Genomic DNA, 24,654 nt, shown 5'->3' with positions numbered 1-24,654 from the left:
TCGAACGAGTGTCACAGCCGGTAGAGCATCGTTACAGTGAAACAGATCGGACCCTTCATTCCCGCTGAACCTTCGCCGCGCTCCCCGTCCTTGGATCCCCTCGAGAAATCTCAAGGTAAAGATTCATAAAGCTATCTTGAGTGACACCTCAGCACTTCACGATATTCAAGATACTTGTTTTGATGCCCTCTAACTCTCTCTTACCTACTCTCAGGTGAGACAAACAGTCGAATCAAGCGACTGAACATCGAGACGCCGGACACATTTGAGATGCACTGGCTCAACACAGATGCGTGATTCTTTAATTGGGTCACTCTAGTTAAAGGCTCCGCTGTCTGCGTCGTGCGTGCTCAAGACTTGCACTTGTTTCGAGCAGTAGCGCGCGGAGAAAGGAGCGGAGCCCTATCAACAAGAGAGGACGTGGAGCAGGTATTACAGGGGGATTCTGACAAACGGGAGTAATTCTCTCGCTCAGTCACCTGCCTGATTTTTCCTCGGCGGCCCCAGTAACGGTCGGGATGGCGGGGATGGATTCGTACGTGATTGTTATTCTGGTCCTCTGCGCTGTAACTGCGCTGGGGAATGGGGACGACGGGATCACCAAAGCCCGGAGTTGTTCGGATATCAGGAAGTTTTACACTGGCAAAGGCTTCAGTCTGGACGAAGTTCCCATGTCTGAAATATCAGGTACGCTTCTACCCTCAACGCGCAGCGCACATGCCGGGTGTGCTTCACTTAGTTTCCATTAATGTTCAGAGATGATCATTTTGTTGGCTTAGATATATTGAAATGATTTGCCTGTCGTCTTAACTGGCCATGAGGATAGCCTCAGGCAAGTTGCTTGAAAATAATACATTTAGACTTTTACATTAGGCCTGTCTTGCTCCACATTAAATACAGTGGCATACACCCTGGCAAGTGTAGCCTACTGTGCTGCCAACATTATTAACACATTTGGACTCGATTAATTTAGGATTAGATAATGTCTCTCCACAAACACACACAGATGCCCCCCCCCCCACCACCACCACCACCCCCTTCCCTTTCATTCTTTGTGTCTCTCATTCCCCAAGAGTCCTTATCTGAATACTCCAGTCGAAAGTCAGTTGACCACATGGCATATAACTGCAGCTCAAATATGTTGGCTGTATCATCCTCTGATGTCAGAAAGGGTTCTTTTCATAGGCGCTATCACAATCTAGCTATGTCTCCTAGGATTGCCTGTGAGCCTTCCAGGAAATTATCCACAGTGGTTACCACACATGTACACACACACATCACACAGACACACACACATATTTACATGTGTGCATGAACCCACACACATACTGCACATGCATACACACAGACACATAGACATGTACACACATGCACACACACACTGTTCCTTGCAATGTCCATACTCTGATATAAGCCCCTCCTGCACAAGAAACAAGTGTTGTCAAATAAGATGTGTGTTTGCATGTGTGTGTGAGTGTGTGTGTGTTTGTATTTGCAGCTATAACCAGGTCATTTCAACGGTAGTCGTTCATTTAAATAACTCTATGATGCTGCGATGTCTCTAGATGGAACAGTTAGTGTCCCCAAGTGACAGCCATCATTAAAATGGGGAGGCCCCGTTGCCAATTTGCCATTATCAAAATGATTAACCATTGAGTCTTTTATCAATCACCGGACATTAACGGCACAGCCCGCCCATGTGACAGCCCTTTCTTTTATCAGTGTCTAATCAATAAGGCTTAGAGCACAGATCCGTCACATACGACTGCCATCTGTCTGAGTCTGTCAGAAGATGGTGAGCGACCAAGACAGAGAGAGAGAGAGAGAGAGAGAGAGAGAGAGAGAGAGAGAGAGGGGGGGGGATGAAGGGAGAGAGAGAGACCAAGACAGACAGAGAGAGAGAGCGAGAGAGAGAGAGAGGGGGGATGAAGGGAGAGACAGAGAGAGAGAGAGAGAGAGAGAGAGAGAGAGAGAGAGAGAGAGAGAGAGGGGGGGGGGGGGCAGATGGAGGGAGAGACAGAGAGACCAAGACAGAGACAGAGACAGAGAGAGAGAGACATTAAACCAGTAGAGAGAAAGCTAGAAGGGAAGATTAAGGACTAGTGAGTAGGTTCAGGATCTCTTCATTCTCTACCTTCTGGACATACTGAAGTGTTCTAATGACAAGGCTCTGGGGCGGTGGCACGGCCCACACCTTTCCTTCTATGTGGAAAGTCCTGGGTGTTCCACAAGCTTTATCATGCCACCGTTCCGAATAGTCTCAAGCTGGTTAACAGAGCACTTCTGTGATTTACTGTGTGACAACGAGACTGTGTCCCAATTCCCAAAGGTCAAAATGATTATTTCCCTGTTCTGCTGTGATCCTCCAGAAATGTGAAGGACTCCATCCATCTCTCACCTTCCTTTTTTTATTTCTCCTCCAGCTCTGTATCTTCTCCTTCCCATCCCTTCCTTTTTCCCATCCCTCATCTATCTCTTTCGGTTTCTCCTTTCTGTCTCCTTCCACATGTCCTTCCTCTGTTCTCTTCCTTGGAGTTCTCCAGTTACGACATCCAACAGGTCTTACCAACGTTGTATTAGCTTGTGACATGCTGGCTGGCCATTGATATTGCCGTGAAGGAAACGAGAAGACAAGTAAGCTAGGAGACGAGGAGTGTAGTTCGAGTCCCGCTTGAAGATCTGTCTCGAAGCATTCTTTAGCATCGATGCCAGATCTCGCATGGACTCTCCTGTGTACTGATGATGTAATCCCAAGAGAACCAAAGCCTATTTTGTGCCTTCATCTTTTTTTATCTTAGATTGCGATCGCGTGTATAGATAGATGTTACCGTGTTGTGGTTGTGTGATTTTGGCATGATTTCATAGTGATGCCAGTTGATTATGTGTTATTGTGTGTGTGTGTGTGTGTGTTTGAGGTGGCGGGTAGGAGTGGGTTGTGACCTCCTTGTCCCACCCCATCATTACAGTGACGATGGCTTAACGATCGGTTTGTCTTTGAGACGAGGACATTCCCCATTTATCGAAATTGTCAACTGTGCCTGTTTTGAGCTAGCAATTGATGCCACACACACACCCGTACACATTCACACAAACACACACACACACAGTCTGTCTCCCCCTCCACACGCACATGTTCATACGCACACATACTCTGTCTCTCTCTCCACAGACACACGCCCACAAACCATTACACAGTCAACTCGTGGACACCTCTGGTAGCAGCTCCAAAGGCCTGGTTATTAGCTTGTCTATCCCAAGGGTCCTGGCTTCGTCACTGCTGTTTACAAACGGCCTGTTGGCTCTGGGACTATGTTGCACACTAATTATGGGTGTGGGTGGAGACATCAGCTAAATCAGTGTGTGGATAGCGACACAGTTGTTGGGGGTCTAGGGCCGGGATGAGGGGTTGTCGCTAAAGACTCGGTTGGGGTTTGAACGTGGTATTTGTCTATTTTCGGTGTGTCACAGCAGTAAGGAGAAGCATGGGAATTTCTGTGCTTTTGATGATGTGAGACTGCCTCTGCACCATAGTGGTTCATCTGTGTGTGTGTGTGTGTATGTGTGTGTGTGGGCGGGCGGGCGTGTTTGCGTGTGTGGCATTAACCTCCTCCCCATTCCATGCACATACACACACACACACAACACAATCTCTCTGGTCGACTCAATATCACCTTTTTAAATCAGGTTAATGATATGATAAAACCTTATCCTGAACACATTATCCGAAACCTAAACCTTGCTCCGAACATTAACCCCAAAACCATCTCTAACTGCTAACCCCAATTCTAACCGCATTCACCAATTCCACACATTCAAATGTAACTCGTTTTACGATTCATGAGGGGATTTCTGGTCCCCACAATAATAGTTAAATAAATGCCCCTCGCACACACGCACAAAAACAGCCGACAGCCACTGTACACCCGCCAAACGCCATGCAGCAACCATGCAGCCTGTGACATATTGTGTCCAGCTGAAGGTCTCAAACAGCCTTCATGATGAGGCTAAGGCAGTCTAAAAATAGACCCCAGGGGGGTCTGCCTGTCTCTGGCCTGGAAGGAGCCCGGCAGGCCCAGCTAAAGGTTGACTCCTGCCTGCTTCAGAGCAGCTGGATGGAGACAGGGCGTCCATGCTGATGGAGACGCTACCCTGCGTTTTTGCCCATGGTTATTTTGGATCTCTCTGACATCGACACCCCCCCTCCCCCTCCTCTCCCCAGTCTGCCTCCGCTCACACAGACACACATTAAATGCACACGGACATTTATGGCTTTTCTCTGCATCGCGGAGCAGACTGGGATGTGACGACGGGAGGAAGCTGCTGTGCTGCCCCACGCTGTTGTTCGTTGATCCAGGCCGCTCGGAGGACTCTCTCCCTGGCATGTGCTCGGCTGTCGGGCCAACATGTGCGTGTAGTCCTGGTTTGCTTCGATGGAATACACTTCCATCTGTCTGACTCTGACTGGCTCTCCATAAATCCATTGCCGTTTGAAAGTCAGTGGGCTGTGCATTCGGGGGTGTTTGTGTGTGTGTGTGTTTGTGTCTGTTTACCCTGAGAATGTGCGGGAGTTGTTAAAATGCTGATGTCAGAAAGAAGCTCCTTGAGGCATTAAGCCATAATGGGCTGCTGGAATCATGAAACAGACCACGGAGTGTTTGATGTTCTCCAGTGGAAGAGGAGAGGAGAAAAGTAGGAGGAGAGGAGGAGAGCAGAGGAGGGATCGGGTGAAGAGTAAGGGATTGGACAATCTATGTATCTATCTATCTATCTGTATCTACCCTAAGAGAGGGATAGGAAAAGAAAGAAGAACTTGAGAGAGGGGAGATGTTTAGAGGGGATGTTGGTCAGAGGAAAGGTGAGGAGAGTTCCGGTGAGGAGAGGAGAAAAGTAGAGTTGCAGCACAGCTGTAAATTAGATTAAATTGAGGGATGAGTGGAATTTGACATCAAGTTAATGTTGATAAGAATACAACATCACTGCTTACCAGAGGCATATTTGTTCTGTGTCAGTCTGTTCACCTCCAAGCCTACTATCTGCCCTGTGGTGCTGTAGAACTCCTTCTCACATGTGAGAGTGCAGGTGTACACACACACACACACACACACCTCTATGGACTTACGTATGTCTGGGATTCCAGTACAACGGTCTTGATAGAAAACCGTTAACGAGTGAAATGTAGAAAAAGAATGTGTGTCCCTCTGGAGCTCTGTACGATCTCAGCACGAGCACAACAACACGCTTCTGTGTGTTTGTGCACGCTTGGGTGTGCACAGTAGCAGGAGGTTCGTTTGTATGACATATAGGAGGATCTACACCCGAGCAAATGGCACCTTTAGCAGGTCCTCATAGGTCCACACACAGTACATACCCACACACAAATGCAGTCGACTCACAGAATCACACACAGACGCATGCAATCCCCACTGTTCCTCAAGGGACAGGAGGCAACACTAGCCAAGGTGACCTTTCCTTCCCCCACTGGCAGGCCTGTTTGATGGATCTGTGTAAGGTGACAGGGCAGGCCCCAGGGCCCAGGGCCCACGTCTGACTGCTGCTGAGAGACCAGGGGGTAGCAAAGGCCACTTTATGCTGGAAGAGAAAACGATGAAACAGTCTTCAGGCAGTAAAACACTGTTTCAGCCTTAGCCTCACATTTGTAATTCTGCATCCAATGAGGCTCCAGCCCTATAAGAAGTGTCCCCCAACATTTATGAAAACATGTGATAGCAGGATACATGTTCCAGGAAGTGTAAAACAGATTACAGTAAAAGCCCACATTTTATTTCTGTCAGACTTGTTAAACCACACTAGTCCCACCAAGGGAAACATATCCTAGACAGGAACTGAGAGTGACGACAAAAGTGAGAGAAGGAGGGAGTGGAAAAGTACAGTCCTTTACAGCATAAAACGTATATCATAATATAGAATGAAGGAATGTGACGGAGGAAAATACACAAAAGAGGTGTTGTAACTTGCCAGTCACATGGAGTGCTTTTGAGCAACCCTGACAGACAAGCTGAAGGAGCACACCCTAGACACCTGAAGCATCAATTAGGTCTAGAGGAGCAGAGCACAAGAGGACTGGTTGTTTGATACGATTGGTATTGTTCCCCCGGCTATTGGCCAACTGCAAAAGAATATTTAAAAAGTGAAAGGATCTGGTTTTCCGCACTTACTGGGGAGGAAGAGAGGCAGTGGCTGTGTCTGAGAGAGAGAGAGAGACAGAGAGAGACAGAGAGAAAGAGAGAGAGAGAGAGAGAGAGAGAGAGAGAGAGAGAGAGAGAGAGAGAGAGAGAGAGAGAGAGAGAAAGAGAGAGAGAGGAAGAACAGGGAAGAAGGGAGCCACAACTATTTCCCTTGCTGATGGCTTAACAAAACCTCTTAATTAGGCCTCCTCAGACAACCAGAAGAGCTTGCATGTGTTGTTCTGCTTGCACAAAAGCAGGTGTGTGTGTATGTTTGGAATGCAGTAGTATGTCTACTTGAGTAGACAATTTCAGCATTCTCCAGGAACATACTAATTTAACAAAGTCGTTTTGACACATTCAAATCGTCTCTCAGCCAACAGAACACCTGCTAGTAAAAGAGGGTTACAGTCATTAAGTCCACCTAACATCTGGATCTGGTTTTATGTCCAGCCGGTCACTCAAAGCAGCTTTGTGTCAAGTAATGTACTCATTGGCAGACCTTTTTATCCATAGCAATATTCAGTGCAGGAATTTGACCCTGCAACCTCATGATTTGGAGTCAAATGCCACTGAGCTTAACCCATCCCCCTCTCTATAATCTATATCCTTTTTCTGAAGACAGCAACAGCATGGGGACAGCCAGGAAATAGTAACCAGGCAATCAAGCACAGGAACATTGTGCTCCATCACCTTGTCTTGATAAACTACAAAAGCTCTATCTAAGCAAGCTGCTGATTGGCTGTCTCGTAACACCGTCACATGATGTGTCTGTCCTTCTGCTCTCCCCATATCTTGAAATGTAATGAAAGTGGAGATTGTTCCTCTTTCCTCATCTCTTAACAGCTACAGTACCTACACCCCAGGAGCTGTTTAGATCCCACTCTGATGTGGAATGAGTTTAGAGCTCTCCAAAGCCCACGGTTGCCTTTAAAAGATGAAATAGTCCGTAGAGAAATGACCTTATCTTGGGCTGGGCATGCCTTGAATGCAATTTAAAACTTTTGGGGGCTTTTTGAAATGTTTACGTAGCAGTTATCTGTATGGTAGAGTTTGCACATTGCTCTGCATCATCAGCAAAACAAGCCTTTTAGTTTAGCTTGGTTGGTAGAGTTTTCTTCCGGTCTGTGTCTTTCTACCATCAACAGTCTTCTAATTCCTTTTGGTGGAGGTCTGGGAGAAAGAGGGAAGGAGGGGGAGATGAACAGAGGTAAGGAAGGGTGGTGTTGCGCCCCTCTCAGAAGTGCTAAAAGGGTGCTGTCCTCTCCTTCTCCCCTCAGTCCCAGACTTCCAGCTTATTCAGCTTTCCTTCCTCCCACTCTGGTTGAATGGAGTGCATCTTAGTGGTTCTGTCTCTCCATGTCTCTCCCTTATCTGCCCTCTCGCTCTCACTATTTTCATCTCCTGTTCCTCCCCTGCAGAGTCCTGGCTTATAAATATTTGAAATCGCTAAAACGAACCCCTTCAACTCCAGCTTCGTATGTGTAGGATGTTGTGTGTGTGTGTGTGTGTGTGTGTAAGCAACATGTTGTTGAGTGTTTGGTCTGAATGGTAAGATATAATGCATTTGTTCATGTATCTGTGTGAGCGTGTATGTGTTTGTGTGTATGCGTTTACTTGTGTGTGTGTATGTGTGTGTCTGTGTGTGTATATGTGTAGGTGTGTGTGTGTGTGCCAATCTCCTCCCTAGGGCTTTTAAATCTAATTTCTGGCTATGCAGAAGAATTGTCTTAAATCTCTTAACGTGTGAGCGTGCAAATGTGAGTGTGAAAGGGGTTATGTATGTGTTTTTCTGCGTGTGTGATTGTGTGTGTGTGTGTGTCTGTGTGGATGGTCCTGGCTCTTACTAAAAGTCTGTTCTTGTAAATCTTTCATGTTCTCGACGAATCCTTCTGAGATTGACACAGAGAGAAGGGTAGAGAGATAGAGTGTGCGATAGAGTGTGAGAGAGAGAGCAATGCATGAAAATGGAGATGGATGAGGCCCTTGTGTACTGTATGGATGGGATACTAAGCATTTCCTTTCTCTCTTTTTCCATTTCAGTCATTTCTCATATTTTCTCATCCTTATTTTGTTTCTGGATCACTTCCCTTCTCATAATCTGCCTTTTTTCCACTATCCTCTTCTTTCCAGCACTCTCCTCTATTTAGATTAATTAACTCCTATCTGCTGTGGGTGTGTGTGTATTTGCTTGTGCTTGTGTGTGAGTGATGATAAATGAACACACCTTCTTAGTTCTTAGTTGTTATTTCTAGCTTAGTATGTATAGCTTAGTATGTACATTCAGTATGCAATTGATCAGTTTCTTACTTACATTTTACACATTGTTGATGCATATGAATGTGTTGAGGACCTATTTATGTCATGTTGAGTTTATTTCTTGGAGGTTTAGATAGGCTGCTAGGGCTTGTCAAGAGGACCAGGACCTACCTGCCTACCTGTTCCTGTACTCAGTACAAGTGGCAATAAACTGAAGTTGAACTTACATTTACATTTACATTTATTCATTTAGCAGACGCTTTTATCCAAAGCGACTTCCAAGAGAGAACTTTACAAAGTGCATAGGTCACTGATAATAACAACAAGATAGCCCCACAGCATTGCGGGTAGTCAAAAACAAGAAGTACATATTGTGAACAACCAAAAAATAGTGCCAAAGGGAAGAAACCATAAGAGCATGTAGTTAAACAAGTTAAAATTACACAACATTAATCTCTAAGTGCAGGTGTACCTGTAGGAAAGCAATAAAAATAGGATTAACTAAAATAGAATACAACAGTTTAAATCAGCTACCACTAACCAACAAGAGCAACAGTCTAAGCAAGAGTCATTGTTATCCTTGAGGAAACTAGCGTTGGGTTCAGCAAACCATTCCTAAGTACCATTGTACTCCCGGAACAAGTGCGTCTTGAGCCTTCTCTTGAAGGTGGAGAGACAGTCCGTGTCTCTGATGGAGGTGGGGAGTTGATTCCACCACTGGGGTGCCAGGCAGGAGAAGAGCTTGTGCTGGGACCGGGCGGTCTTGAGAGGTGGGACCACCAGGCGGTTGTCTGAAGAAGACCGTAGGTGGCGGGTGGGGGTGTAAGGCTGCAGGAGAGACTTGATGTAGTCGGGCGCAGTCCCGTTCACTGCTCAGAAGGTCAGTACCAGGGTCTTGAATCTGATGCGGGCCGTTATGGGTAGCCAGTGGAGGGAGATGAGGAGCGGGGTAACGTGGGAGCGTCTGGGTAGATTGTAGACCAGGCGGGCCGCTGCGTTCTGAATCCTCTGAAGAGGGCGGGTTGCGCATGCTGGGAGACCGGCGAGCAGCGAGCTGCAGTAGTCCAACTTGGAGAGGACCATTGCTTGGACAAGCAGCTGGGTGGAGTGCTCAGACAGGTATCTCCTGATCTTCCGGATGTTGTAGAGGGTGAATCTACACGACCGGGAGACCGCAGCAATGTGGGCCGTGAGGGAGAGCTCGTCATCCATGGTAACCCCAAGGTTCCTGGCAGAGGATGAGGGGGTCACCGTCGCGGGTGATTGAGAGGTCGTGGGAGATGGAGGGTTTGGCCGGGATGATGAGAAGTTCCGTTTTGGCAAGGTTCTTGAACTTGAACTTGATCTTGATTGGTGTTTCTGTGAGTGGGTGTGTTTGCTTGGGAGTGTCTTTGTGTGTGTGTGTGTATGTCTGTTTAAGTGTGTAAATCTCCTTTGGCTGTAAGGCTGAGGAGTCCTTGTCCTGGGCCCAGCCTCCCAGCAGCAGCAGCAGCATCCCAGGCCCCAAGGCATCACTCACACAAATTAAATCACAAATCCAGAGGCGCTGCCTTCCTGCCTTCCTGCCTTCCTGCCTGCCTGCCTGCCTGCCTGCCTGCCTGCCTGTCTGTCTGTCTGTCTGTCTGTCTGTCTGTCTGTCTGTCTGTCTGTCTGTCTGTCTGTCTGTCTGTCTGTCTGCCTGCCTGCCTGCCTCCCTCCCTCCCTCCCTCCCTCCCTCCCTCCCTCCCTCCCTCCCTCCCTCCCTACCTACCTGCCTGTGTGGCTGGCATTGAGCTTAGACTGGCCCTTTAGTCACGCGCCTCACATCCTCCCTCTCTGTTTCATGCTCTTTATCACCAGACAGGTTTTAGGGAGACTTGACTGTCATACTGCACACACCAACATAGTCTGACACTTACACCTACTGTATAGCAGCGGTGTCATAGCTGTTCTATAAACATACATAGTCCTTTGACTCAGAGACCCGCTGTTTGAACCTCACGCCTTGCTTTGACCTCTGTACCGACTGCACACGAGTCCACCCAGATGCATGCGATGTGCGTGTATTTGTGAACCTTTGGTGTTGAGTATGTATTTGTAAAACCTTGTGTTTGTGTGTGCAGACCCTGCATCGTTAACGTAAAATCTCAAACTAGTTCCCCTAACACATTCCTCCCTCTATCACTTATTCTAGATTGATTATTGTCTTTCATGCACTGAAAGCAGGCCAATCAAATGTCAAACTTTTAGACAAGCGTTATAGACAAGAATAGAGGCTGGCTGGCACTGCAACCACAACCATGTTTCTGTCGGAGTTGGCATTAGGTACAGAGGTACGTGTGCCTATGGGGTGCCAAGGTAGTTTGGGCATGGAAGGCATGGCAGGCAGGGTTGTTGACAAATTTAGGTGATGGGAATTAAAATCACTTGTGACCTTGTGTGTGATATTTATAAAGCACTGAGTCGTCTCAACAAGACAGTTGTCCTCTGGAGAAAGTGTGCGTTTGTGTCTGTATGGGCATGTGTGTAAATGTTTTGGTGGGTTTGTTTATGCGTGTAATGTAATGTAATTATCATCCCCTAGTGCTCGGAAGGTCTGCCATGAAACAGTTTATTTAGTGCAAGAAATGAAGCCGAGCTAGCTGACCTTTCTAGTAAGAAATTGAGCTCGCTGACTAGCATACAGTAATTAACTGAACATTTTACTATATTTTGTATAGTACAGTATGCCTTTTTCCTTTGTCCCTCTCACCCTCTCTCTCTCTGCCTATCTCTCACTCTCTCCCACTCCTTTTTAACTAAATGTTTTAATCATATTTCCCTGCTTTTTCTAGAAGCCTCAGGCTCTCCTCCCTCTAAACAGACAGGGAGGGCTATTGTATTTGACTGCCCTCACAGCGGTGGTTGTTAGCAGATAGCGTGGGCAGCAGATGATCACACTGACCAGCCCAACTCACATGTTCATACACCATTACACAGCTATAAATACACACGGCCTCCGCTACGCCGCGTACCTATCCATCATTAATCTATTATTATTTAATATACCACTTCTTAGAGAGATATAGCCTGCGTTCCTTCTTGTCTGCCTGCCTGCCTGCCTGCCTGCCTGCCTGTCTGTCTGTCTGTCTGTCTGTCTGTCTGTCTGTCTGTCTGCCTGACAGTTGGCCTACCTTCACAAAGAAAGCCCAGAGGACTCGTACAGACATCATAGCCAAATGGTGTCTTGTGGGGAGGTACTGCTCTCCAAGGTGTTAAACAATCATGGATCATCATAATGACGATAATATACTGTCATAATGGCCAATTGAATGCATGCAACCCACAGTGTATGTAATATCACAAACTCAAGTGTAGGTGATTACACAATGACATGCCAATGACATAAACACGTTGACGTTTCAACCGGGAAGTTCCAGCGTTCTAAACTTGAAGTGCCGCCAGGTTCACTTCTGTTTTCTTCAGATGGTTTTAAGAACACAAGGAATTGGACCAGTAAGTGGAGGAAATTGTCAGGACTCTCTCACGTTCTGAGAGTCCGTTTTGTGTTTACATAGGAATTAGATGCTCTTTTGTCCCTGGGAAAGTCATTCTGCTAATCGTCTGCACTCAGCTCTGCTCCCCTGCAGACGAACACCCCCCCACCACCCTCCCGACAGACACACACACACACACACACGGACTAACACACACACATATTCTCTCTCACACATACCGACACACTCAGGCTAGGTTATTGCAGGAGAACACAAACAGTACCGTCAGATGGCTAAGTTTCTTTGTTTGTGTTTATGATGCCAGAGCGATCCTGTGTTCCTAGGATGTAATGAGGTTTTAATTAGTAAATCTCTTGATCGGGACAGGAAACACAAGAGACTCAGGGAGTCTGTGTTTTTCTGTCTGGGTTATTGGTGACGCTGGAATCTGTGTGTGAGTTTGTGCGCGGAAAAATATCCAGTATCCGTTCTACTGAGAATGCTTTAAACTGGATTGTCAATCTTTCTGTCTTCTTTATTGGAGTGTTGGGGGGAATTGAGTGTTCTGTTGTTCCAGATGCATGTGCTCGTCGGAAAAGGCCCTGTAACATCGCTTCATCTGTCTGTCTTCACCTTTAATGAGGCTCTCGATGAGCTGGAACACAGTGTCACCCCCACACAAGCCTTATCTCTGTCTGTCACAAGCACTCGCATTTGCACTAGCGTTGAACAACAAGGGTAAATAAATAAGGTCTTTTTTTTTTTTGCTGGCACACATGGCCACTCAGGAGAGGATGCGTTTGTCGATGACCAGTTCACACGGAGTCATGTGTCAAAGGTGGCACCCACAGTGTTGTGCCATGGAGAGAAGTGCACCTGTTAAAGAACACCTGCCATAAGTGTCGAATCACCCGTGTGGATGAATAGAGATGTTTCGAGTTAGTTTGTTTTTACAGCCACACTACCCTGAACACTCCCTACTTCGTCTGATCTCCGAAGCTGAGCATGGTCAGGCCTGGTTAGTATATGGATGGTAAAACAAGGCCAACTGAGACCCCAGGAGACCTGGACACGGTGTAGGCGGTCACTGTCGGTCACAGTGCTGTCCCGGACAGTTGTACAATGTGGTATACATCTCTACAGAATCTTCCGTCATGCTTTGCTCTGCCAGTGTATGTTACATCAGCATTCGCAGTCAGATTTGTTCCTCCGTGGCGATGAGAAAGCAGCCTGGAGAGTCCGAGTTCTGGAAGCGAGTCTGAGCACGTAGCTTGGCTGTCTATGAAAGCACCTCACATTCTCCACAACTTAGCAACAAGGAGACAGTCAAACGCACCCTTCACCTCTGGCCTTCCGTCTGACACCCGGGTGTTTGTTTCTCCTGTCTGTCTGATCAAATCCCTCATGTCAGAGAGTGAACTTCTGAGGCGTGTGGGTGAAGTTCCTGGCCTGGTGTCGGGGCTGCAGATCCTACGGTGCAGGGATGGGCTCGCACACAGCAGAATTCCCCCTTTGAGAGATCAAATGAGCACATGACCTGACATGCTATCCTTGGCAGGCCTCTGTTCCAGCTGACAGATTAGGAGTTAATGAAGAGTTTTCTGCTGTCCACAGCCGTGGTGGGGGCGGAGGAGGCCTGTCGAGTCTCACAATGGAGGGCTTTGTGATTGGCTGTGGTTCTGGGCAGGGAGGAGTGCGATGATGTCAGAAGAATAGTGTACTGGCTACTCGACTCTTTGATCACAGTCCCTCAGCACAGCCCCCCCCTCACCTCCCCGCCCTTACCCCCTTGCGCGCACACACACACACTCACACACAAACACACACACACACACAGAGCAGAAAGAAGATGCTGATTAGGTTATTGATCATGAAGATGTGAGATCATGCTGAGGGTGAGGACAGAGCCCATATTAAAAATACTTTTTAGACTTTGGTCATGATGATGTTGATGCAGCTGAGGAGGGTGTGGGTGGAAATCTTCGCTGCGGTGTTAGCAGTGTGAGTTGCTGTAGCTGACACCAGCAGGCAGCCATGCTGTCATTTCCCCTTAGATCAAACACAGGAGAGGGACTGTTAAGCAGAGACCTGAGTTCCTCTTTCTCTCTCTCTCTCTCTCTCTCTCTCTCTCTCTCTCTTTCTCTCTCTCTCTCTCTCTCTCTCTCTCTCTCTCTCTCTCTCTCTCTCTCTCTCTCTCTCTCTCTCTCTCTCTCTCTCTCTCTCCGTATCTCTCTCTCTCTCTCTGTCTTTATCTCTCTCTCTGTATGTGTGTGTGAGGGGATAACCATCTAGCCTTTTAGAGGGGCCAGGTCTAATGAGTGTTTTCAGGATGAGAAGGACAGCGTAGAATGCTATCTTTGTCCCCTTCACACGGTTGTGCTTGGGCATTCCTCGGATATCCCGTGTAATATTAGGACAGCTTGGCGATAAGGCTGTCTAAATTGTAATATGGAGACTGGCTGAGAGGGGAGGGTTTTTTCAGTGTACGTTATTGGATTGATGATGGACCTCTCTTGAAATCCTCTGAGACTGTGTATTCCTGATGTTGATGTCAGATGTAGCTGACTATGATGTCATGTGTATACATTAACTGTAAATGCATCCTTTACTGTAATATGCGTCACATCCGTCAAATGTTAGCCATATGCAGATGGAGAATGTGGTAATATACTGTGTAAGAAAGCAGTTTCAGACCAATTTCAGAGCTATATCATTTTTAGTAGGTCTGCTAGGATCAAAATATCTATCTCAAGGCAACATATTGTATATCCAATCTATCTGTCTGTTGGCTTGAAAGTGCCCTGTTGTGAAAGATCTGTCTGCCTGTGAATTCATGAGTACTTAAAGAGGAAGTGACAGACAGACAGTTGAAGAAGCGCCGAATAGTTTAAACGGAGTGATTGAAATGGGAAAAAAAGGCCAGAAAGCGATGCGGAAGGGAAGTTGTGCAGCCGTGTTCGGAAAGAGTACAGCTTTATTTATTTGATTCCCTGAGAGAGAGGTCTGTGGGAAGCCGCAGCAGTGCTGACATGAAAGGGGTATTTAGCAGCAGCAAATCCCAAACATTCCTCTCCACATCTTATGCATTTACCTGTCAGAGGTTCTGAATAAACCTGGTCTCACGTGGGCTCCATGCCAAGTGTTTTAACTGTGGAGAAGCCTTGTACAGTTTGTTTTGTATGAAGGTATTTCTCTCTGCTCTCTCTTTCTGCTAATGGAAAGATCTCATCGCAGTCAATCCCACCATGAATTTAAAAAGTTATTTCAGCTCATTCTTTGAACCTACTGAAATGATGGGCAATTTGAGACATTGTGACCGCGGTGGTGCTGTGTAGAACTTATCTGTGAACGTTTCTAGTTCCATGTTCGAATGAGTGGAAATGTGGGCCTTTCTCTATGTCGACAAATTATTGTCCAATGTCTAAGGGTTTCTTGATTTATGTTGAACAAAGCTCAAGATGTCCACTGCAGTCCTCCAGTGACTGCAGACAGACATGGTGCAGAATGATTTGCTGCAGTCACAGATGATCTCCGTGTGAAGAATGCTAGGATTGTGACTGTGCCAAAAGTAAATCCTCAAACTGTTCATAATCTGCACTGTCCGTGTCTGCAACAAGGAAATTAATAGCATTTTGTATCATATATCATTTAACGTTTTGAGATTTGTCCGTTTCCAAGGGTCACTTTGGAGGCAATGGCGTGTTTCCCTTACTCTGGTGCTGACAGACTTTGAGATCCTTTGTCCAATTGGATTGTGGACTTGGTTTCGGGGTCATTCTGAATGTGCGTAAGCAGGGTTGGTTCCTCCAGCCTGCCTGTTTTTTCTGTTCTGGCTGGTTCAACTCATGGATTGAACTGACCAGCTTCTCTAGACAACCATTCACAACAGAATCTGATCTCTACACAACACTGCAACTGAATCTGATCTCTACACAACACTGCAACTGAATCTGATCTCTACACAACACTGCAACTGAATCATTTGAGGAGGGCCAGGGGGTCCAGGAAGCTACATTTCTCAGGAAGTCACTGTGGACATTCGAACAGTAATTAGTCGCGCTGGTCGTTTTTTGGTTCTGGTCCCTCTCAGTTTTGGTTCAGCTTCTATTGAGACAGTAGAGGAGCATTGATACCAATCCTTGGCCAAGACCAACCAATTGCAACCCAAGAAGAAACCCAAGGAGTGAACCCCATCAGGAAGCCTTGACATGACGCAGCCTGGCTGAGGCACGACCGAGCGTTTAGCCGCAGACACTCATCATGTGATCATGACTCAGCAGGCTGCATCCATCCCACCATATCATCTTGTTTCCTCATTTCAGACCATGAAAGTTCAGATGACTCAGCCTCTCAGAATCCCCCGTCTGGTACTTCCACCAGAAGGATGGCTGGTAGTTCCACTGCCATCATTTTACTGGTAAATACCCTTGCTGTTCCGTCTGGGCAAGATAATGACATCATGGGCCTGTGGCCTACATCGAACAAAGGAAGTGGTGGCCTGTTTTCTGGAGGGAGCTGGCTAACTGCTGTGATGCAGGGGCTCGGATTCTGGGGGGTGATTCATTGAGGTTTGGTTCGGGAAGATTGCAATGGTCAAGGGAAGCGAGAGACCACATTTTTCATCAGTGCTTTGCCAGTCTTTAAAGATTTGATGTGTCCGTTTTCCCCTCCACTGTGCACTTTTATCTTCTTGCCTCCCTCTCTTCCTCCATCCCTTTCTCTCTGATCCCTGAATTCTGTCCGAGAAAGTCTGACCGCCTGTCTGTCTCTGTGTCTGTCTGTCTCTCTGCTTGTCTGTCTGCCTGTCTGCCTGTCTGTATGTGTGTTGTCTGCTTGTCTGCCCGCCTGGCCATGCATCCATCCATCTGTCAGACTGTGTGTCTGTGGAACTGTCTGCCCGTTTATCAGTCTGTCTGTTTCAGCTGTCTGTCTGGAGGCATGGCTCAGTCACGGCATAACACCAGTCAGCATGTACGAACCCGCTGTGAATATTAGACCGCACAGAGTGTCGACATAACTTGTCCTCTCAATGCTATCAAAAGGACTTAACGCTGTCACACGCTGCTCTCATCGCACCCTCGGCTCAAAAACACTGATCCCGTTCACACAAAGGGAGTTAGGAGGGCAGCGCTTTTTCATTGATCTCGTGTACGACTTCTTTCTTACAGTTAAACTGATCGATTCATGCGTAAGATATCCACCCTTTGTAGCCTGGCTAGCTGTAATCCAATTCAATCCATTCAATCTAAATTGCTCATCAGAGAACTGTGTGAGACGTTTTTCTTTGGGTTTAAGAGAAGGCATTTTAAGTGAACCTACAATAAGCCTATTTGTTTTCTTAATTCTTTTAGAATTTGATTTAATTGAATATAGCAAATCCACTACTCAGATTCAGCATGAGCCACAGCCATTCATTGATTATAAATGCCGACAAACGGCGTAAAAATACATGATGATGATTCCCTGCATGGTTGTTATCTGGCCCTGCCCAAAAATACAGCTGCCAGGGCGAGCGAGAAGGACCTCTGTAGGTGGGAGTGTATTCTCTCCCTCTCTTCGTCCCTCTCTCCTCTCTGTCTCTCTGCATCTCCATCTCTTTTTTCCTATCTCCCCTTCTCTCTCTCTGTTTTCCTCTTTAACACTCTCTCTTTCTTGCCCCTGCTTGCCTCTCTCTTTCTCTCTGTCTTTAGTAGCGATTCCTTGGCTAGAGGCCCAGGAAAGACAGAAGAAGCCACGCAGGGAGATGAAGGAGTGCGAGGTGTGTAGAGGAGAGGATGACGAGAGACATGGAAGCCCTTTTGAGCCTTGGTCGGCCACGGTCTGAGGCATTTACCTATGGGCCGACGTGTCTGGAACTGGTGATGAGTAACAGGTCACAATCACCTGATTAGTAATGGTCACAGGGGGAAAGGAAAGGGATGTTTCGGTTTTAGAGGGCCTTTTTTTCTGTCTCTCATTCATCCTCGTTCATACCAGTTGGCGGGATGAGGAGACACAAGTCACTAGGCGGTATGCTGGGAAGGTCGAAGGTCCTGACAGGAAGCAACTGTGCGTTCACCCGTGCTGGCAATTACCCAGCCTCCAACCTACCCTCTCTCTCTCTCTCTCTCTCTCTCTCTCTCTCTCTCTCTCTCTCTCTCTCTCTCTCTCTCTCTCTCTCTCTCTCTCTCTCCCCGCTGTCTCTCCCTATCGCTCCATCTTCCTCTCTCTCCACTTCGCTCCATCCCTCTCTCTGTCACTTCAGATCTCCTACCTCTAACAATAGTAACTTTAACTACACCCCAGCCAGTCCCTTGACTTCCCTGTCTCTCTGTCCCCCTGTATCAATGTCTCCCTCGCCTCTCACCCACCTTCTTTATCCTGTGTGAAGATGCAACTCCATTAGCAGGCTGTCTGTGGCGGGCCCTGGCTCCCTCCTTCCTCCACCGCTCTGTCAGACTCCAGTGTGTCAGCTCATTTGGCTCTGCCCTTCACTGGGATGTGTGCGTCTGGGTGAGTTTGTGTGTGTTGGGTTTATTTGTGTCTTGCTATACAGTTTTCTCCCTCTCCCCTGGCCTAAATTGTTATGCCTGTCAAAGAGGTCAGATCTCAGAGAACGCTTTCAGTGACAATGTGCTCTTTCCGAACGCTGTGACGGGCACACACGCACTAGCACACACCTTGCACACACACACATAGGGAAATGAGGTCAGCACAGCTTGTTGTTGTCTCGTGTTTTCCGTGACCTAATACATGGTTTTGCTCTGTGGTCTCACACATCCACATGCCCAGACATGTGTGTTCCAAGATGCATTTATATAGGGCCTAACTAGGGCAGGGTGTGTATGTGGTGCATTTGTTGTTGTGCTGACTAGTTTCAGTTCAGAGCATGGCTGGGGACAGGTATGTACCTGGTCTGGGCTCAATTCCATTTTTATTCAGTCAAGTCAGAGTTGGAATAGACTGGAAAGTGAGCTGAGGCGAAGCCAATGAGATGTGGAATCGAACTCTGGGATTGGGACTGTCACTTTTTGCTCTCACAGTCATTGGTTATTCATTGGGTGACTTTGCCACTGGGATCTGTGTGTGTGTCTGTGTGTCTTACTTTGTGTGTTTAAATGTCTATGTATATGTGTGTTGAAGTGCCTTTTCGTGGTTGTATATGTAAGGGTTGTTTGTAGGTAGGTGTGTGTGTGCACTGTTTGTGCAACACATGGCTGTATTTTCTGTGCGTGTGTCTTGTGTGTCTTTCAACTCCAGGTCTGGCATAAAATGCATCCTGGTGGGTTTTTGAGGGCTAACGTCATTACCAATTTGTTACCTGTTGTAATCTATCATACACTATAATTATCTTTCCTTGTCACCTGCCTGCCAGTCTGCTTGATTTTATGCCTGCCTGTCACTACACCTGCCAGGCTGCCTCACTGCCTCACTGCCTGACTGCCTGACTGCCAGCCTGCCTCTCTGCCTCCCTGCCTCTCTGACTGCGTACCTCTCTGCCAACCTGCCTTCCGGCCTGCCTCCTTGTCTGCCTGCCCCTTCCTGTTTTTTTGCTACATCCTTCTGATTGCTAGCCCGACTCCCTCACCACTCAGCCATCTGACCTCCCTTGAGATTGATGAGATGGAAGGGGAAAGGGGAACAATGTGTGTGTGTGTGTGTGTGTGTGTGTTGTCCACCTGTGTGGTGCTAATCCCCAATGGGCCCAGCTGTGGCTGTGTCATATCTCCATTCTGCTCTGACGTCACCTGGACCAGCTGTGGCAGACCCACTCTCACAGATCACTGGATTACAGCTCTAATCCCTCAAGTCCCACCCCTGGCAGACACACACACACACACACACATTAACACATACAAAACACGTACGGGGATTACCTGCTACAATCATCCAAGTGTGTCAGGGTGTCATTGAGTGTCAGTGGATTGATAGATTACAGACAGATTGCCGTCATGAGTTGTTGACAGGTGTCAGCATTGCCGGCCTTCATTTGAACGGGGCTCTCAGGCCAAGGCCGAGCGCTCACTGGTAACTGTGGGAAAGGCTTTTTTTCCTTTTGTAAATCTCACTTTTCCTTCAAGGCTAGGGTTTAATGTATTCATTCATTCAACTCCATTTATTTCTTCTTTAGTTTAATCCAGTCAATCTCTCTCCCCCTTGTCTGCTTCTCTTTCTTTCTCGTCAGTATTTCCTTTAACCTCTTTCACTGTCTCACAGGAAGAAAATTGAATGTACATAAGTGCTCCAAATCTTTAGTCTCTTTTGTGTCCATATAGTGTACTCTATGAATAGCTCATATTTCTCCGTTTTTCTGAAGGGTTTTGACCTTAGACCTGGGGTTTTAGACCTGCTTCTGTCTCCCAGTTGCCTGTTCCATAGTACCCTTCCTCCCTGGTGAGCACCGATAAGTTCACCGTCTGAGAATAGCTCTCCTGAGTAGTAGCTCTGTTTGTCAGGGCAAGCAGAAAGTTGTCAGGGGCAACAGAGAGACACAGTGGGCAACACGCAGATTGTGAAGCGAAGGTTCATCCCATTGGATGGAGCTTGTGTGTCATGTGGCCTGGAACAGGTTCTTTCAAGACCATGTTAGGAAGTTACAGAGTTAGGATAACTGGCAGATGTAACATTCCATCCCTGGTAAGCTGTTTTACTGTACCAGGCCGGTTCTTCTGTTTCTAAGTGGTGGAACAACCAAAGCTGGTGGAACCTGTGGTTCGCTGTGATTGGGCTGTAAGTAGTGTAGGACGATCTCACCATGTTTCACTATGCCGCACTTTTTGTAAAGACAAATAACACTAGCCCCATATGCATGTCCTCTGTGTTGTTCTGGCATGAGCATTACACTAAGTGTGTGTGTGTGTGGGGGGGGGGGGGGGGTCTGGATATGTGGGGGAGTGTGGGTGTGTGTGGAAGTGGTTTGTGTGTGTGTCCTCCTCGCTAGAATAGGCCTCTTCAGATGGAGCTGTCCTGCAGTGATTACTCTAGTGTCCTCTGGTAATGAAATTGAGCGGGAGTGTATGGCGGAGCAGTGTGTGTTTGTGTGTGTTTGTGTGTGTTTGTGTGTGTTTGTGTTTGTGTGTGTTTAGGGAGGTGGCAGGGTGGGTGGACTTCACATCTCTGCCTTTCACTCTGCCTATCTCTTACCATCCCTCTGTATTGTTTCTTATTGTGTTTGGAAGAGGTAATATGATTAACAACAAAGCATAAAAATAGGAGACAGCATGAAGGTATCAGCAGTGTGTCATCATTATGCGCATGTTCGTGTGCCATCCTGTGTTGGCACCCACTGACCTGCTATTATGCCATAACAATTGCATGTGTGTGTGTGTTGAGGTGTGTCTGTGGATCAGTGGGTGTGTGTAGAATCGCGTGTTGGCTTGTCCACTTAACTCAGACGCCCTTCAGATGGCAGCAAGCAAAATGATCTGGCGGGCATTGACTCACACACACACACTATTCTGGCAGAGGAGAAGGTATAAGTACAAAGATCTTTGCCAACAACAGGCCCCCCTCTTCCCCCCTCACCCACACACACACACAATCCATATCAGAGATGTGTGTCACCTTCCTATCAAGCTGATGCTCTAGTAAGCTAACAGGAAAATCCCATCCATTTGCTCTACTACTTTAAGTGCAGGACTGGATGAGCCTCTTGTGTGTGATATGCACACACACACACACACACACAAACACACGCACACACACACCAAAGAAAGTGCACCCATCGTCACCTAACGCTCATGGAGTCGGTCTTGATTTGAAGAGTTCTTCCACCACCCACTTTGAACAGCAAGCCAAATGTCTATCGTGGAATGGATGCATTTAGCAGACCCCAAGCGACGTACAGGTAGCATCAGATCTGCAGTCAAATGCTCAAACCACTGATCTATACCCGCCTACTCTCCTAGTCTGTCAGACACACACACACACATCCTATACAGCTGCACACAAGCCATCTCTCCCTTTGCTGAACCAGAGGACTGCTTGTATCAAGAGGCTCTGAGCCCAGCAGCAGCTGAGGCCCATGGTGGGTTCTGATGACCACTCTGGCCAACATCTTCACAGCTCGATGGGCACAGCACTCAATACGAAAAGTTCCCTCCAGTTGAATTAGTGGACGGTTTCAATCTGCTTTTGTTATTTCATTTGAAAGGCTACATTTGATTGAAGCCAACATGATAATGTGGCCTTTCAAAGGCCAACCCCAGTGTTGCTTGATGTGTGTGGTAAATGTGTGAGGCTGGTCATGTAAATGGTATTCCTTAGTACAGCCCACACTGTGTATGGTTCTGCTCACCTTGGCTGGGTCGGACAAACGTATTCACTGTGTGTGTAGTGCTGTGTAGGTGCGTGGGTTCTAGGTTGAAAGACTAATTCATCAAACGCTCCAAAAAAGTAGCATGTAATTATACGCTGAATAGGGTTTCCATTGCCGTACCATTCAGACTGTGTGTGTTTAGTAATGTGTGTTTGATTATGTAGAATCTTCTCATGTGAAAAATTTAAGAAAACAGTCTTTTAAATCCTGGCACCATCTGATTGGCTAGTGGCTATAAACCGTGTAACTGTCTCACCATCATGGCTGGCAGTCAAGCACCTTCTCATATTGGATTGGCTGTGTATCCAGTCAGTAAGGATGCAAAAGACAGTCATATGACAGACAGTGTGCTCTTTGGTCCAGTTTCTACATTGCGTGAAGTTCGTATGGGTTTAATTTCATGTTTTTCTTGCACTGTATCCGACAAATGATGATTGTTTCACAGTGTCTGGTAGCTGACATGTGGTTACCTTGCACTGTGCCTGGTCAAGTCAGACCCAACCGTGACTCCACCCAACTACAGTTCTGTTACAACCATGCACCCTCCATCCATGATCTTCTGCCTCACTTTCTGTCCTACATTTACATCTAGTCATTTAGCAGACGCTCTTATCCAGAGTCCTATTTGTACGTCGCTTTGGATAAAAGCATCTGTTGAAAGAATCACATGAAAAAGACTAGCCTCTTGCCTTGTTGATATTTGTGATAAACAATCAGTACACTAGACAGTATCCAGGTGCATCTCATCTTACAATGACTGAATGAACCCATGTGCAAGGATGATGTCAGATGTGGGTGCTAACCCCCTCCCCCCCTCCCTCTATCCTCCAGGGGAGCACCTGCGAGTCTGCCCCCAAGGCTACACCTGCTGCACCAGTGCGATGGAGGAGTCCCTGGCCAACCTGAGCCGCATGGAGACCGAGCGCTCCATCAAGGTCTCCGGACAGATCCAGCAGGCCATCATCAACGCCCACTACAAGGCCTTTGACGGTGAGGGTGTGTTCTCTCCAGTGGGAAGTGGGTTTAGGTTTGTCACAGTGTCGTATGTTTAGATACGTCCCATGTGGCAGGGATGATGGTGTGTCTAAAGTGTTACACTGTAGTGTGTTTGTATATGTACAGTGTGGCAGGGATCAGGTTGTGTGTAAGATGTTGCAGTGGTAAATCTTGGTCTACCGCCACGGTCGATGATGCTCAGGGGGTAATTACTATCTATATTTACTTGTTGCATGTGTTTCTGTTTTGTTTGTGTTCTGTATGTGCATGTGTACTTTACAGTATATATGTTGTACTGTATGTGTGTGTTAGGCGTTAGAGAATTGACCTGTCACTGTGAGGAATGTTGCTGTGGAACCATAATGTCAGAGGACAGTTTATTTCAAGGGAGTGTTTATGGTGACGCACACTGTAAGCAATGCTTGCTGGTGTTGATTTTGGTAGAAAGCACGGAACAGCTGTACTGTTTTTCCCTTCACCCACTCAAATGAACACACACACACAGACAAACAGTATACACACAAGCGTACACACAAACACACACACACAATAAGTAGGACACAAGAAGTACATTTTCTGTCAGTAGTATACTGCTCCCTCGTCATGAAAGTAGGATGCAAATAGGTTAGTCATATTCTGCAGTGAGAGTATTCCTTTCACATTATCAGCGATGGAGTCCTTTAAATGTTTTGGTTCAGCCCAACTCTGGCTTTCTGCCACCATGGCTTTTCTTACAGTCTGGATGGTGTGTGTGTGTTCTACTGTGAGGTCAAACCATGGGTCATCTGCTTTAGAGTAGAGTGAGAGAGTAGACTGCAGTACATTACTGTAAAGCACCACTGATCAGACAATTATTATGTCCAAGGGATTGTTTGCGCTTGATAATCTGTTCTAGTTACAGAATTAATCTGTCTCTGCACTCGGTTCGTTCCCCTTGGCCAGTGTGTGAGAAGTGATCTGTCAGGCGGATCTGGGCTCTGCTTGTTAGCCTGACTTTTCGGGATCACACTGTTCAGAGGCTGACTGGTGTTTGTTTACCCTGTCTCTGTCTCCCCCTCCCTCTACTGATCTTGCTCTCCTCCATCTCTTTCCCTCTCCTCTCGTTCTCTTTCTACTGCCCTCCTTCAATCTCTTTCTATGTAACTTTCTTTCTCTCTTTATCTGAAATATTCTTCTGTCAGACACACACATACACACACACAAACACATTCCACAACTGAAAGACAGATGCTGGATGTTAAATGTGAGTAAGTTAGTGATAGGAAACAGCTCAGTGTGGTGTCACAGAGGCCATACTGAAACAGAGAAAGGGACAGCCCTGCTCTGTTGTAGTAGGAACACACACACACAAACAAACAAACAGTTGTGTTCCCCTGGGGTGACTGGTAGTGAGTATGTCAACAGGAGGTCATCTGGAGACTGTTGTCAGGTTATGCTCACAGTAAACTCACTGACATCTCTG

General features: G+C 46.9%; 1 protein-coding gene across 1 annotated transcript; it reads left to right on the top strand.

The window, feature by feature from the left end:
• Nucleotides 1-23,263, top strand: LOC124473163 (glypican-1-like). The gene is made up of 3 exons (XM_047028462.1): nt 1-115; nt 215-687; nt 23,028-23,263. Exons 2-3 carry the CDS (start codon nt 519-521, stop codon nt 23,246-23,248), a joined length of 390 nt encoding a protein of 129 aa, XP_046884418.1. The 5' UTR covers nt 1-115; nt 215-518; the 3' UTR covers nt 23,249-23,263.
• Nucleotides 23,264-24,654: the final 1,391 nt, after the last annotated feature.

Source organism: Hypomesus transpacificus, chromosome 10, assembly GCF_021917145.1.
Source record: "Hypomesus transpacificus isolate Combined female chromosome 10, fHypTra1, whole genome shotgun sequence".
Classification (NCBI taxonomy): domain Eukaryota; kingdom Metazoa; phylum Chordata; class Actinopteri; order Osmeriformes; family Osmeridae; genus Hypomesus; species Hypomesus transpacificus.
This window is presented reverse-complemented; position numbering and strand designations above follow the sequence as displayed.

What these genes read in the sequence shown, in the direction of transcription:
- LOC124473163 (XM_047028462.1), top strand. Translation starts at nt 519, where the DNA reads ATGGCGGGGATGGATTCGTACGTGATTGTTATTCTGGTCCTCTGCGCT. An exon ending in TCCCATGTCTGAAATATCAG is followed by an intron (nt 688 to 23,027) that starts GTACGCTTCTAC and finishes TCTATCCTCCAG; the next exon opens with GGGAGCACCTGCGAGTCTGC.